This window comes from Rosa rugosa, chromosome 3, assembly GCF_958449725.1.
Source record: "Rosa rugosa chromosome 3, drRosRugo1.1, whole genome shotgun sequence".
Classification (NCBI taxonomy): Eukaryota; Viridiplantae; Streptophyta; class Magnoliopsida; order Rosales; family Rosaceae; genus Rosa; species Rosa rugosa.
In genome coordinates this window covers 57852566-57867114 of record NC_084822.1, presented here as the reverse complement: position 1 = coordinate 57867114, position 14549 = coordinate 57852566, and the positions used below count along the sequence as shown (strand labels likewise).

General features: G+C 38.6%; 3 protein-coding genes across 4 annotated transcripts; 1 reads left to right on the top strand and 2 right to left on the bottom strand.

Moving 5' to 3' along the window:
• Positions 1-299: 299 nt before the first annotated feature.
• Positions 300-4162, bottom strand: LOC133738438 (protein PLASTID MOVEMENT IMPAIRED 1-RELATED 1-like). 2 transcript variants are annotated; one of them, XM_062165978.1, is made up of 3 exons: positions 3986-4162; positions 1599-3900; positions 300-1511 (listed from the first exon to the last, which is right to left on the bottom strand). In XM_062165978.1, the coding sequence occupies exons 2-3, from the start codon at positions 3803-3805 to the stop codon at positions 401-403; spliced, it is 3318 nt and encodes a 1105-aa protein (XP_062021962.1). In that variant the 5' UTR covers positions 3806-3900; positions 3986-4162; the 3' UTR covers positions 300-400. The 2 variants fall into 2 exon arrangements, with proteins under 2 accessions (XP_062021962.1, XP_062021963.1); XM_062165979.1 differs by having other exon boundaries at positions 1599-4162.
• Positions 4163-4321: 159 nt separating this feature from the next.
• On the top strand, positions 4322-6235 carry LOC133738444 ((S)-coclaurine N-methyltransferase-like). The gene is given in 9 exon segments (XM_062165990.1): positions 4322-4559; positions 4641-4749; positions 4823-5047; positions 5139-5238; positions 5326-5436; positions 5525-5608; positions 5734-5792; positions 5890-6061; positions 6063-6235. Coding segments are annotated over 9 exon segments (1095 nt in total). The 5' UTR covers positions 4322-4384; the 3' UTR covers positions 6123-6235.
• A 144-nt stretch (positions 6236-6379) lies between these two features.
• On the bottom strand, positions 6380-7034 carry LOC133738446 (uncharacterized protein At4g33100-like). Its single transcript, XM_062165992.1, has 3 exons — positions 6880-7034; positions 6630-6714; positions 6380-6520 (listed from the first exon to the last, which is right to left on the bottom strand). Exons 1-3 carry the CDS (start codon positions 6975-6977, stop codon positions 6425-6427), a joined length of 279 nt encoding a protein of 92 aa, XP_062021976.1. The 5' UTR covers positions 6978-7034; the 3' UTR covers positions 6380-6424.
• Between the last annotated feature and the right edge of the window lie 7515 nt (positions 7035-14549).

Sequence of the window (14549 nt, the reverse complement as noted above, 5' to 3'; positions counted from 1 at the left end):
CAATGATATTAAGGAGATTGCAAGCCATTGATGTAAATGTGGTTGTGCACAAGCGTCCGCCAAAAAATTTGCTTCTCTGTAAATGTGGTTGAAGGATATGGAGAGAGTCTGGGAGAACCATATGCCCCCCAACATTTCGAGAGCCATGTTATTTGATAGATTAGGTTCTGGATGCCCTAGAGGCACCAACCTTTAACTCCCTTTGTAATTTTCTTATCAAAAAAAAAAAAAGATTCTATTATTCAAAAATAAAACTGTAGGAAAAATCTACTGCATGATCAACTAGCTCGGGTGACATGAATAGGAAAAGAAATAATGAACATTTGCCTCTCTTTTCACTCTATAAACAAAATAATGCATCATGCATCATATATACTAAAACAAGCTAACATTTACATGTTCAGTGTGGCTTGATGGTTTCATTCAAAAATATGACATTAGGGTTTCGAATATGTGGAGCAATCAAGTCTTTCCAGGCAGCTCTCGTATCCTGAACATGAGAAGTAGAGGAGATGCTCCAGAAACTATCCCTATACTGCCACTTCGCTGAAGCCAATGGGGATGATCTCACAATGGCTTTTGAGTTCGAAAGTGGAAAACTAATGGCCTTACCCAAACCAGCAGCAAGCAACCATCGGGACCCGGATTGCAGTTGTGTTGTGGTACCCCAAAGCTGCTCGTTGCCAGACTCAGTGTCCACTCCTGCAAGATGGACATCGATAATTTTAAACTGGGGATTGCCTTCTTCATCTCCTTCATTTCTCTCGGTTTCCTTGCCATCAATATCCTCTAAGATGGTCACATCATGTTCTTTTTCGTTGCTATCATTCAACACCGTGCTAGGAATTTTTTGAATTGAATGGGTTATACCTCTCTCCACTTGGATTAGAGCAAGCATTGGCACACCAACTGGCTCATAGTTCCGAAAGGGATCTCTAAGCTGCACCATGAGAGCAATTGTGAGATTGTTTCCCAAGACTCCACAATTCCTACCAGATAAATCACTGCAGCTCCTGTCTTCTGTCAAAATTTCATCAACCAAATCTGTGCACTTGGCATCATGAGCAGCAAGGATTTTCAAAAACTGCTCTCTGCTTTGATCTTCATCACCACTAATATTAGCATCTAGCCTCGACCACTCTTCCAATGATAAAGACAGATCCAATAATTCATCAATATCATCATCAGAGTCTCTAAAATCCGACATTTGCAACCCTCCGCCAACTCCTGACCTGAAAATTTCACCACAATTTGCATGTGGGCATGAAATCCTCCCACCAGACTGAGGATATATACTTGACAGTGCCTCTGAATCTGACATGTGAGACTGTATTCTTAACCCTTCCAGTGAGAGGGCTTCAATCTTATTTATAGCCAATGGAACAAGACATTCTAGAGATACATAGTCTGATCCCATCTCACCACCTTCTAGTTCTGATCTCAGGTCATTAAAATTCCAACTAGATGGAAACCCTTCATCCTTGCTCTCACCATACAAAATCTGCTCAAACCTGAAACAACTATAAGAAGTAAGCTCACAAATAGGGTAATACACTAAAACAACAAATACTTAAGATATCAAAATTGTGCCCACAAACCTCTCAGAGACCACTGTGGTTGGTACTGCCTCCCATGCTACTTGATGTATTGTCTTGCCAGTTATATTTTCCAAAGGCATTAGCTTGCTCACCTGCATATGCAACTTATCAATTCCACCCAGTGCCAACTGCTGCAATATCTCCACAACATCATAACCCAGTTTTGCCGGTATTACAATTGGATTAGAAACTTGAATGACCAAAGTCCCACTATTTTTAGCATTTCTGAAAAGAGAAGGATTCATAGACCGCAAAAAACCTCCACCCCTCATTCGAACATAAGGACCAAAGCCTACTTCAAGTGGTGGTAGCAGTGGCTCTTCAAGGGGTAGATCAATTGGACTGCCAAATCCACCAGAAAGGATACGGGGAGAGTTCTGAAAGTCCGTTTCATTTAATCCCCATTCTCGCATCAAAGCTTCAGTCTCCAAGCCTTCCAGGATTGTGGCTTTTCTTCTCTTTAATAAGTCACTTTCTCTCTTGCTTTCCTCTTCAGCAGCTTGAATAATCATAGACAAATCAGAATTTTCAAAATAATCTTCATAGTAAGAAACCGGAGAAAGAGAGGATCCAATTTCGGGCTGCTCTTCATTCCAATCAACATTGAAAAATAAATCTCCAGAAGTCAGAGCCTCTTTTTCAAACTCTCTTAAAAGTAGTTCTCTAGGAGACTCTGGATCACTATTAGAACTCCAGCAACCATCCATCCCCAGCATGTTTAAGAACTCATTTGATACAGATTCGGTAACATCATCCAGGCTAAGTGATTTTTTACCTGTTTTACTGGCCATGTAACTCGACTTAAGCTCCATGTGGCCTCTCTCCTCAAGACACTCTTCTAAAGCAAATGGATGGTTCAACTCTGCTGACTCCACCTCTTTCATGTTTGATCTGCATATGCTATCTTCTTCATGTTTTGTTTCATTCACCATGAAGTCATCCACATAATTGCCACAGACATCCTTTGAAACAATCATAGTCTTCTCATCAAGGTCTATGTCATAATCCTCAATGACATCATCCACATAGATATTCTCAATTGCGGACACGTCACTAGCATCACCAGAAACTCGATCAGAGTTCAACTTTTCCTTCTCAGGTATTTCTGTCCCAACTTCGACAATGGTAAATTCAACATCATTATCATCCTCATACTCTTCGATTCCCTTAGCAGATAAACCGTCCAAATCTGGCTGAGGTTTGAGTGGGACCACATCTTCAGAATCTGACTCTATTACTCTACCCAACTTCCCCTCATCAAGTCTCTGACATAAGAAATTAATGGACTTGGAGAGCTCCAATCCTCCCGTCAGCATAACTTCCTGAGAAACCTTCAAATCAAGAGTCTGAGATGAAAAGGCAGGCCTGGAGGTTACATTACTTGGCACGCTACCAACTCTTCGAAGCATCCTAGCACCAGTATCCAAGCTAGTTGACCTTTTCGGCACAGTGTCTATAACCTGAGAAACATTTGGATTACCACTCAAATTAGCAACCTTATCCTGCGTCACCAAAAACCCCAAACTAACATTTAGGTTACCGCCTTTAGCCTTGCCTGAAAGGTTAAAGCTAGTCGACCATTTCCCAAAGCTCTTGTCTCCCTCTAACTCCTCAAAAGTAAGCGGCAACAGCCTTGTAAGATCAACCCAATGCTTCCCAATATCAAGCCCCGGTGCCCCATTCACAGAAATGTAGATCAAACACAGCTTCTCCTCATACTTAACCGAATTGTTTGGGCCATTTCTACTCCCATACACAGTACACCTATGCATCAAAGTTTCATCGAATTCAGCCATGCCCTCTTGGACCATCGAACAACTGGTCTGCAGCACCTCATCCTTCCTCTTCCAATGCACACACACACTCAGATTGTTGAAACTCACAGGCAAACCTTCAAGTGAATGAACATGAAGATAAAAACAACAATTGAACTTCCGATTCCCAATATGACTGAGAGCCTTCAAGGGCTTCTTCCAGTTCCAAATTGAAGATGACTTCTTGTCCTTATGCAACAAATCTTCCCTAAGAAATGCCGGGTTCGAAAACCGGGTCTTTTCAGCGGATTTGGACCGTGAATCATGAGGAGGAGGAGGCAACAAAGCCTTTGGAGGAGGTTTATGCAAGTAAAGGGCTTTGCTTATTTCCTCAATGTCACGCAGCAATTGACCACAACTGTTACTCTTCTTAGACTCAGTTTTCTGCATCATCCTACTTTATCTTCACATCAAAACCAATCTAACAGTAAACCCCACCATGCCAGTAATAATCAGTTCAGCTTGATCATCTCTCTCACACACTCGATCTTTTGGATCACAAAATCAAAAAAATTAATGAACAAAAAATTAGAAAATGCTCAAATAATCAAAGAAAAAAACCACCATGGTTACCTGGGACTGACAAGTGTTGTTCCTCCTCGGCCGAGCGAGTGAGTCGTTTGGTTGGTTCAGAGGCCGCCTCGGGAATCGTGTAGGAAAAAAATTTCCCCGGAAATTTTCACGTGTTTTATTTGTCTTGTTCGTTGGACATTGGAATTTGGAAGTGGATCGGAGTGGTTGAAATTCATGGCACAATCGCCATTGTCCACTTTGTCCTTCTGACTATATATTGGGTCGGGTCGGGTTAAATGTCATAGATGAGTAAACATGGCCCATTGCCCAGAAAGCACACCTAACCGCTAACTCTAGCTTTCGAAAAAAAAAAGACACACCTAACCGCTAACTCTAGCTGTCATTTTATCATCCAGAAGAAGCAGAAGAACCACACGCGCAAGAGAGAGCGGAGCAGAAATGCAGGCACCGTACGATGCTACCGTTCGATTCGCGCTGGCGTCACTGGAGAGGAATCTGTTACCTGACGCCGTTATAAGGCGGTTCACGCGCTTGCTCTTAGCGAGTCGGCTACGCTCCGGTTACCAGCCTTCCTCCGAGCTCCAGCTCTCCCAACTCCTCCAGTTCGTAAAGTGTCAGTATCTCAACCCCTCCACCACATTAACCAAAAATGGAAAGTAATAGTCTTACATGCTGCTATTGACTTAATTTTCAGCTCTAAAAGAGATGCCAATAGCTATCAAGACTGATGACGCTAAAGCTCAACACTATGAAGTACCCACTTCTTTCTTCAAGATGGTGCTTGGGAACAATCTCAAATATAGGTATTCCACATTTTAATATGGATTGGGGTTTACGTTTTAGTTGATTTGGGAGCTGATTTGGTTTTGGGTGAAGTTGCTGTTACTTCACTGATAAGTCAAGCAGCTTGGAGGATGCGGAGAAGGCCATGTTGGAGATGTACTGTGAGAGATCGCAGATTAAAGATGGCCATACTGTTCTTGATGTTGGATGTGGATGGGGATCACTATCTCTGTACATTGCACAGAAATATAAGAATTGCAGGGTTACCGGGATCTGCAATTCAGCAACACAGAAGGCTTTTATAGAAGAGCAGTGTAGGTAACAGTAATTGGTTTCTATATCTTCACTACTATGTGCTTCTGGATTGAGTCTATTGACTGACCAGATTCATTTTGTTTACAATGTCTAGGAATCGTCGGCTGGAGAATGTGGAGATCATTGTTGCAGATATCAGCACATTTGAGATGGAGGCATCATATGACAGAATATTTTCCATCGAAATGTTCGAGGTAAAACTTTCTTCATGGTGTGTGACAGAAATAGTGTTTAGTACTGATTTGGATGAAGAACCGGGTTTGTTCCTTCTTCTTTGACAGCACATGAAGAACTACAAGGATCTTCTGAAGAAGATATCCGGGTGGATGAAACAGGACGGCCTTCTGTTTGTACATCATTTCTGTCACAAAGCATTTGCTTACCACTTTGAGGTAACCTCATGAACATCTCATTTTGCTCAACACATCATTCAAATGGTTACTTTGGCAGAACTAATCCAATTGCCTTTCTCTGATGTAGGACAAAAGTGATGATGACTGGATTACTAGGTACTTCTTCAGTGGAGGTACAATGCCTTCAGCAAATCTACTACTGTATTTCCAGGTGATCCCTAGTTAATACTACAACAAAGCTTGACAATCTTGCAAATTTTTTTAAAGGGAGATGATTGATTCATAGTTCATCAAATGCGAGTATTAATGGCTTCATCGCAGCGATCTTTTATGCAGGATGATGTTTCTGTTGTCGATCATTGGCTTGTCAATGGGAAACATTATGCACAAACAAGGTAAAATTAAACCTTCTTTGCAAACATCTTATTCTCCTCAAGTTTATTGGCATGCCTCAGATACTAAACATAGCCGAAAACCCTTTTGTCTTTGCAGTGAAGAATGGCTGAAAAGAATGGATCAGAATTCGGCTTCCATAAAACCAATTATGGAGTCAACTTATGGCAAGGATTCGGCTGTGAAGTGGACTGTGTATTGGAGAACTTTCTTTATTGCAGTTGCAGAACTCTTTGGCTACAACAACGGAGAAGAATGGATGGTTGCTCTCTTCTTATTCAAAAAGAAATGAAGTAGCCAAACCTCTGTTTCAGTACATCCCTACGAAGTAATGTCAGTCAAAAATAAGTGCATCTTTGTTCTTCAATAGTGTTACTGTTGAGACTGTAAGAGCATAAACACATTTACTTCGGAAAAGTCAAATTATGTATCCTTCAAATTATCATCATGTTGATTAACTAGCTCAGTAAACATACAATGTCCGGCAATTTTCTAGTTGACCACAGCAAACTCTAATACAAAGATCACCGAAATTGTACGGTTTTCCACATAAGGTTCAGTACCTATCTATCTTTTTTGTTTCTCTAATTCATTCTCTGATGTAGTACAAACCGAATTCTACTGAGAAAGACCATTAGGACCGCCCGCCATCGGCTCTGGTTGCAGTGGTGGTGCTCACAGGTCCTTCAGCCTCCAAGAACCGACTCAGTTGTTTATCTTCCAAATGTTCCTGTCCACAATACACAAACGAAAACCCAGAAGATGAATTTCTGAACTAACCAATCCATTGTTTTAATTTCTAATACAAATTCAGAAAAAAGGGTGTTCAGAAAACGCACAGAAAGACAAGCCTTGTATTTCTCCCATTCCGAAAGGCATTCCTCTTTGTCCCAATTACCCTTTACAAACTTCTCTGAATACCACCTACACATAATAAGAGAAAACTGGGTTTCATGGGTCTCTGTGTATTCTGAGATTTGAGAAAGCTGGAGTGGTGAGAGATTAGGGTTCAAGATGGGTTTAAGAAACAAAAAATGGAGCAGACATTTTATTATAAAGTGGTGAAGAAAACAAGTAAGGAACAATAACCTGTTGAAGCAGTTGTGGTAAGCAGCTCTGAGATTGGCGCAAGGCGATGTTGAGGAAGGAGAAGATGAGGAGGTTTTCTTGTTCTGAAGGATCCCCATGCCTCAAACCCATCAATGCCGGCAAAGTCTGAAGCCTCCAACTCTTTTCATACCAAATTTTAATGTTGGGCCGGTTATATTGTAGGCTCAACGATGAGAGTGGGTTTCATTTGATCAGGCCTCATTCGGGGTCCAGCTGCAATGAAGTGCATTATTATCCATTTACACTTTGATCTTGTTTGGTTCGTGTAAACAAAACTAGTTTAGGTAATTTATTGACCTTCTATATGGGCCTAGGAAAAAGAAATTCACATGATATTTCTATTCCAATGTCATATGAATCATTGGTATATCAAGATCAACTATCAATTGTGTCTATTCCAAGCAAGTTGCAGGAAGCCAGAAAGCTTTGGCATTACCCCTAGGTGGACCAAAGCTCCGCCACGAAGCAAGCTCTCCCAGTGACCATTTCGTCACAATGAGAAATATCGGGAAATTTGTAATTAATGCATATAAACGAAAATGAATTTTTGGGATATGAAATGATTCACTTTTTCTGACTTTTTTCCTTCTTTCATAAAACTTGTTATTGTTTTGGGAGAATTCCACAAATGGTCACTCAGCTATGATTCATTTGACACTTTGGTCACTCAAGTTTCAAATATATCACTTTAGTCACTCAACTATTACACTGTCAATCACTTTAGTCACTTTGTTAATTTTTTTCATTAAAAAAAATACTCATTGGGTGACTAAAGTGATTGACAGTGTAATAGTTGAGTGACCAAAGTGTCGAATGAGTCATAGTTGAGTGACCGTTTGTGGAATTTTCCCTATTGTTTTTGCTTTCACCTAAGGTGGGATCAAAAATATATTGGAAAAATCAAAATCTTGAATCTATCAACCGACTTTTAGTTCAAATTTGAGTTTACAATGATTAGAGTAAACTATCATTATAAACTCAAATTACTGGATTGAGTCAGCAGTACTCTCCAGATGGCATGAAATGGTTAGTCATGTGCTATTGAAATACTTCAGACAGAGTGAGAACAATATATTTCTAGGGGAAGTTCTACTAAATATTCGGTAGAATTTCTCTTAAGGTGGGACATGCAAGGCCATTTCGGATTTCATGGTGAAATCTCGAGCAGGTCCTGTCAATTTGATTTATGTGATTATGAGTTTTTTCAATTGTACAGCGATTGAGTACTATAGGTGATTGAAATTGTTGCGCTACGAGTTAGGTTAATTAGGATTTTGTCACTTTTAGAATGAACGAGCTTATTTGTTTTCAATAAGTGGTACTTGTCACTTTTAGTAATTACTTGTCTATAAAAATTTGGTACGCCACGAAATTGATGTATGTGTCATTCTGGCTATGATAATGAGTGAAATTATCTACTTTGTCAAACAAAACAACAAAGTAGATAAAGTAGTTTTTTTTTTTAATATTTATCTTTTATCTAAGTCAACAATTTCTTATCATAGCAACATATAAAGTATAAACCAATGCCTTGGGCTTGACAAGTAGACGTGAATAATGATGGAACACCGGTGGTTAATACTAAAATATCTAGTTCAAAATACAAATTATCATCCTCACTAGTCACTACACGCATTCCACTAGCCTAACATATTTTTCGAAACAAATATAAACAATAAAGATTGGTGAATAGTCTTCTGTTTTGGAGCTTTGAATGGTTTTTATATTTGTTTTTTATATGGATAAGTAGACTTGGGACTTCCTTAGTTTTGAGGTTTGAATGTGTGAGCATTGATTTGAAGTCAAGTATAAACAATAAGAAGACGTGAAGAAAGAGGCTAGATGGATTTGCAATCTGTTCTTAATGTCATTTTGTTTTAAGTTCGATGTGAACGTATGTAACTATATACGGTGAAAAAAAAAAGAATGATGTTTATATATGAAATGATTTTGACACGGCTATTCACAGTGTTAAAATTATAGAAAATTACTCATATGTGTCGTTTTAAAACTTTAATTAGCCATAAGGCCACATAACTTTTTTTTGTTTTCATAAGGCCACTTTCATCTTCAAATTGTTTCACCTTGACGATTTTGCACCTCTCTCTCTCTCTCTCTCAACTCCAACACAGCGATTCCCAATCCTCCGTTTGCAGAAGACACTTTCACTTTTCTTCACCAAATCACTCTACGTTGACTCTGTGATTTCGTCTCGAATTTTCGATCAATGTCGTGGCCGTCGTTGCCGACCTTGAGGATCATGGATCGGATCTCGTCCTCCGTCGCCGGGTAGCCCAGGTGTCTCGCCGAGCTCCGACAACGATATAGCAACTTTCTGACTCTCGCTGCTATGACGGAGGCCGAGGGATACATGCACCTTATGGCATCGATGAGACGGTGGCGTAGTAGGACCTCGTGCAAATTGTTGATATGAATTCCCCTGGCTGTGCACGTTTTTGTTCGTCTAATGCTCTTTGATCTTTGTCAAGTTCAAATCTATGAGATTTTGTGCAAATTGTTGATTTGAATTCCCCTGATAATCGATGCCATTACCTCCACCACAGAGAGACTCATAAGTATCACTCTTCTCAATCTCTCTGCAATTTATCTTGAATGAGAATGAGAGTGAGATTGTTAGGATTGTGAATTCCAGGTCTAAATGCTTGTAAATTCTGGAAATTCTAGGGTTTATGAGTTTGGATGTGAATTGGATGTTACCATTTTCAGGTTAAGATCTATGAGGATAACGAGAATGCAAGGAAGGACAAGGATTGTTAGGAAAAGAGGAAAGAATCGCTCTCCTGCAAAGGGCTGTTAGGCCCGTCATTCTTCTCCCTGTCTTTGTAATGTGGATGACTTATGAAGAACAATAGCTGCTCTTGTTATCAGAATCAAAGCTGCCTGAACTGATTGTTTCTATGCACAAATGTTGATCTAATTTGCTTTAATTTTAAGTTCTTTTGGTACCATTTCAACCATGTTTTGCAATTCCACTTTTTGGAACTTTGGAATCTAAAAGTAGAAGATAGTTTGTTGTAACTTATGATTTGTGTATGAAGCATTGAATGGGAGTTGTTTTGCTAGTGGAAATTATATCTCTCTCTTTTTTTCTTTTTAAAAGGACGAGATGCATTTTATGATAGATTGAAGAAGGTTGGGTACGAAGACGTGTATCTAGTAGTGCTTGGAAAGGGTTGGGTGGTTGAGAGAAAAAGTGACTGCTTTCAGTGTTAGTGAGTAGCGTTTCATGTTGATGAGAGAAATTTTTTGGTAATGGTGAGAGTAGCTTTTGTTGGTAGTGACAGTAGCTTTTGTTGATTGTGACATTAGCTTTCTGGTATTGGTGACAATAGTGTTTGTTGCTGGTGAGAGTAATTTTTGGTATTGGTGACAATAATAGCTTTTGTTGGTAGGGATGATAGCTTTTGGTTTTGGGGAGCATAGCTTTTGTTGGTGACAGTAGATTTTTGTGATTTTGTCGGAGGTCACCGAAAATCTCACCAGAGTAGCTTTTGTTGCTAGTGACAGTAGCTTTTGTTATTAGTGACAGCAGCTTTTGTTGGTGGTGAGAGTAGTAGCTTTTGATGTTGGTTAGAGTAATTTTGGTGTTGATGACAATAGCGATTGTTGTTGGTGAGAATAGCTTTTGATGTCAGTGACAGTAGCTTTTGTTGGTGGCGATAATAGCTTTTGGTTTGGAGAGCATAAATTTTGTTGGTGACACTAGTTTTTGTTGCTGGTGACAGTAACTTTTGTGACTTTACTGGAGGTTGCCGGAAATCTCACCAGAGTAGCTTTTGTTGCTAGCGACAGTACGTAGCTTTTGGTGTTAGTGACAGCAGCTTTTGTGGTCACCAGAGTTTGCCGGAAGTTGGTCGGAGACCCGTTGGAGTTGGCCGGAGACCCGTCGGAGGTCGACCGGAGACCCGCCGGAATTGGCTGGAGACCTCGCTGGAGAGGGGAGAGAGAGAATGATTGTTGACTTTTTACTCTAGTAGCATTTATGTAAATATGCTGGTTTTTATATCCAAAATTTAACACCCTTTTTAATCTAATGACCTTATGAGGGAAAAAAACATAGTTGGTGGCCTTATGACTAAAAAAAATTCAAAAATGCACTTATATGTAATTGACTCTTAAAACTAGGGATGGCAATGGGGCGAGTTGAGGATGGGGATCACAATACCATCCCCATCCCTGGGGTCATTCTCTACCCCCATCCCCGCCCCAATCCCTAATATATTTTTGATTCCCCGTCTCCGTCCCCATTCCCATTGGGGACTAAGCCTCCAAACCCGCCCTAAATCCCTAATAAGAATTTAATAAATAAAATAATTTTTTCTCATATTTCCTTTTTTAAAAATCAAAATTTACAACAAATAAATTTAAACACATGATTAAATCATAAATAATAATTCAGTGAGTGCAAAAGTCAAAACACCATTAAAGTAAAAATGTAGTTATTAAAGTAAAGTAGTAAATATATATATTTGTGATTTACATTATAAAAAATAAATTAAAATATAGGATTAAATACTTGTTACTCCTCATACTTTTATCTGAAAAACAGTTTGGTCCATCGCCTTTTAAATTAAACTGAATAGTCCTTACTCTCTCAAATTCTCATATAACAAGTCCAAAATGATCCGAAATGACTATTATGCCCCTAATTTTCTATTATTATTATTATTATTATTTTCTCTATTTTTTAAATTTTTCTCCCTTTTTTTTTTTTTATCTTTTCTCTCTCCCTCTCTCCTGGCCGCACAGTCTCTCTCTTTCCCTCGACCTCTCTTCTTATTCTCTTCCTCTGCAACCACCGGAGAACACCATCTCCGGCCACCATTTCATCACGCCGCTACCTCCAATCGATCCAACACCCAAATCCGACCCAAGCCCAAGCCTCACCATCGACATGCATCGCCTCCGGCCTCCACCCGCGACCACCCAAGGCTGCGACGCTACCGCCTCTCTACCTCCATCGATTTCCAACCATCACCTCGCCATATCGACACCACCGTCAGACTCAGCAAGCCTTAAAGAGCAAAACCCAGAAACCCCTCTGCCCGCCGACGCCGTTCGAGAATTACCGGAGCTCTCGGCTCTGCATGCCTTCGATTTCTAGTCTCCAGCTCGAATCGAGCTTCAACACCTCCATAAACGAAGTCGGAGCTGCACTATCTTTCGAAACCCCAAACTCCTGACCTCCGATTCTGACCAAAGCTGCCGCACGCGCTTCACGCGCCGCCGCTGGTGCGTGGGAAAAGATAGCTCCGCCGCTTATGGCTGCTGGAGCTTTAGACCGCCTCTATTAGGTAATCTTCATGTTTTTCCTTTGATTGGAGCTTCTGGGTTGACGAGAAATTGAATCCCTAATTGTGTTGTTTAATTTTGGATGGTGATGAAATGGTGGCCGGAGATGGTGTTCTCCGGTGGTTGCAGAGGGAAGAAGAGAGAAAGGGAGAGTTTAGGTTTTTGGTGAGATGGTGGCTGGAAGTGGTGGTCTTCGGTGATGGCAGAGGAAGAGAAGAAGAAGAGAGGAAGGTAAATTACGTGTAGCTAAATTATATTAAGGATTAAATGTTTATTAAGGAAGTGTAGCTAAATTACGTGTAGAGGAAGGTGTTCTCCGGTGGTTGCAGAGGAAGAGAAGAAGAAGAAGAAGAAGAAGAGAGGTCGAGGGAGGGAGAGAGACTGTGCGGCCAGGAGAGAGGGAGGGAGAGAGAAAATATAAAAAAAAAGGGAGAAAAATTAAAAAAATAGAGAAATTTTTTTTTAAAAAAATAATAATAGAAAATTAGGGGCATAATAGTCATTTCGGATCATTTTGGACTTGTTATATGAGAATTTGAGAGAATAAGGACTATTCAGTTTAATTTAAAAGGCGAGGGACCAAACTGTTTTTCAGGGAAAAGTATGAGGAGTAACAAGTATTTAATCCTAAAATATATATAAGTTAAATATATGTATATATTATTGGGCCGGGTTTGGGGATGAGGATCACAATACGGGGCCCATCCCCAATCTTAGATAGCGGGGATTGGGGATCTCCATCCCCATTCCTCATTTGTCCCCGAATTCTCCCCCCATTAGGGGCGGGTATCCAATGGGGCTGCCCCGCTGGGGATTTTTGTCATCCCTACTTAAAATTAATCAATTTCTAGCTTATATAGCTCCTAAACCTTTTTTTTAAAAAAATTAATCCATTTCTAGGCAGTTTGTACATTAATTGATGTGAATTTTCTTGATTATAACACCAAGAATATTTCTCATGTTCACGCGATAGTAATTATTCTTTCAAGATAAAACTTCTTAAAGAAATTAGAAGAATATGTCAAGATAAAATTCCCCTTGTTCACACAATAGTAATATATTCTTTCACTTTCTTCTCTTAATGATGTGTCACGACGATATCAAGAGAAGAAATTGGAAGAATATATCAAGATAAAATTCCCCAAAAATATAAAGAAGAGAAGTTTTAAATACACACCCCTAATTACTTAATACACACTCCATACTTAATACACCACCCATTTAATTTCTCATTCTAATAATTTACTCAATACACAGCCCAAAGTACCTAAAATACCCTTAATCTCAAAAATCATGAAATATCCTACTTTTTGACTATATTAAGGTTACTATTTAATATGATTAGTATATTCTAGTATATTGACATTTTGTAAATGATCATATTGATTACTTGTGTTAGTTATTAAGAAATCCATAAAGATTTATTATTATTCCCTTTAAATAGATGCATATAAATAGGCTTTGTGTTATTTGAGCTCTCATCCACCAAACACCATGTTAATCAAGTATAAAATTATGAGTTGAACATTCAACCAAAACTATACCAGTATGGAGAACATAGTGGCGGAACTAAATAGTTGTCATTAGAGGGGCCAAACAAATTAACAATTACAAAGTTTTTTCACCTGTGATGTTTTATATTAGAAAATAAATTGATTAATCATAACTCTTAGAACAAAAAAGGAAATTAACTAAAAAATGGGAGTAAAGCAATATGTTTTAAAAATATTTAATGCCATTGATTTTGAAATTCTAAATATTATGGTCTCTAACCTCATCTAATTACAATTTATTTAAAGAAAAATTAAATTAGATAGTTTCTAACTTTATTCTTGTATTAAATTGGGAGGCCATGTATAGAAATTTGTTGTGTTTATCTAACTATTTATACATAAATAAAATAATATAAGGAAAATATGACTATTTTTTTTTCTTCTAATGCATAGATGTCTGTTTTAGTCATTTAACCTACCTACAAAATCTAATTTGAAATATAAAATAATAGGGATGTGTATTAAGTTATTAGGAGTATGTATTTAAAATTCTCTATCTATACTATTATTAAGAGAAGAGAGCTTGCTCTCTAAAACTAATTTTTTTTACCAATATGACCTTTATATATTAAAATATTATGAAATATAATTAATCAATATGGATAATATAGTAAATTGTAAAATAAGATAAAAAAAAAAACAGAAAATGTGGTAGTTGTACAAAAAGTTTTCTCACACATAGTGGGTGGGTCCTGCTAGTAAAGAATTATTCTCTCAAGGATCCATACTGTTCATTTTTTAAGAAAGAAAATAGAGTTTTACAAAAGAAGTAAAAAGCCCAAG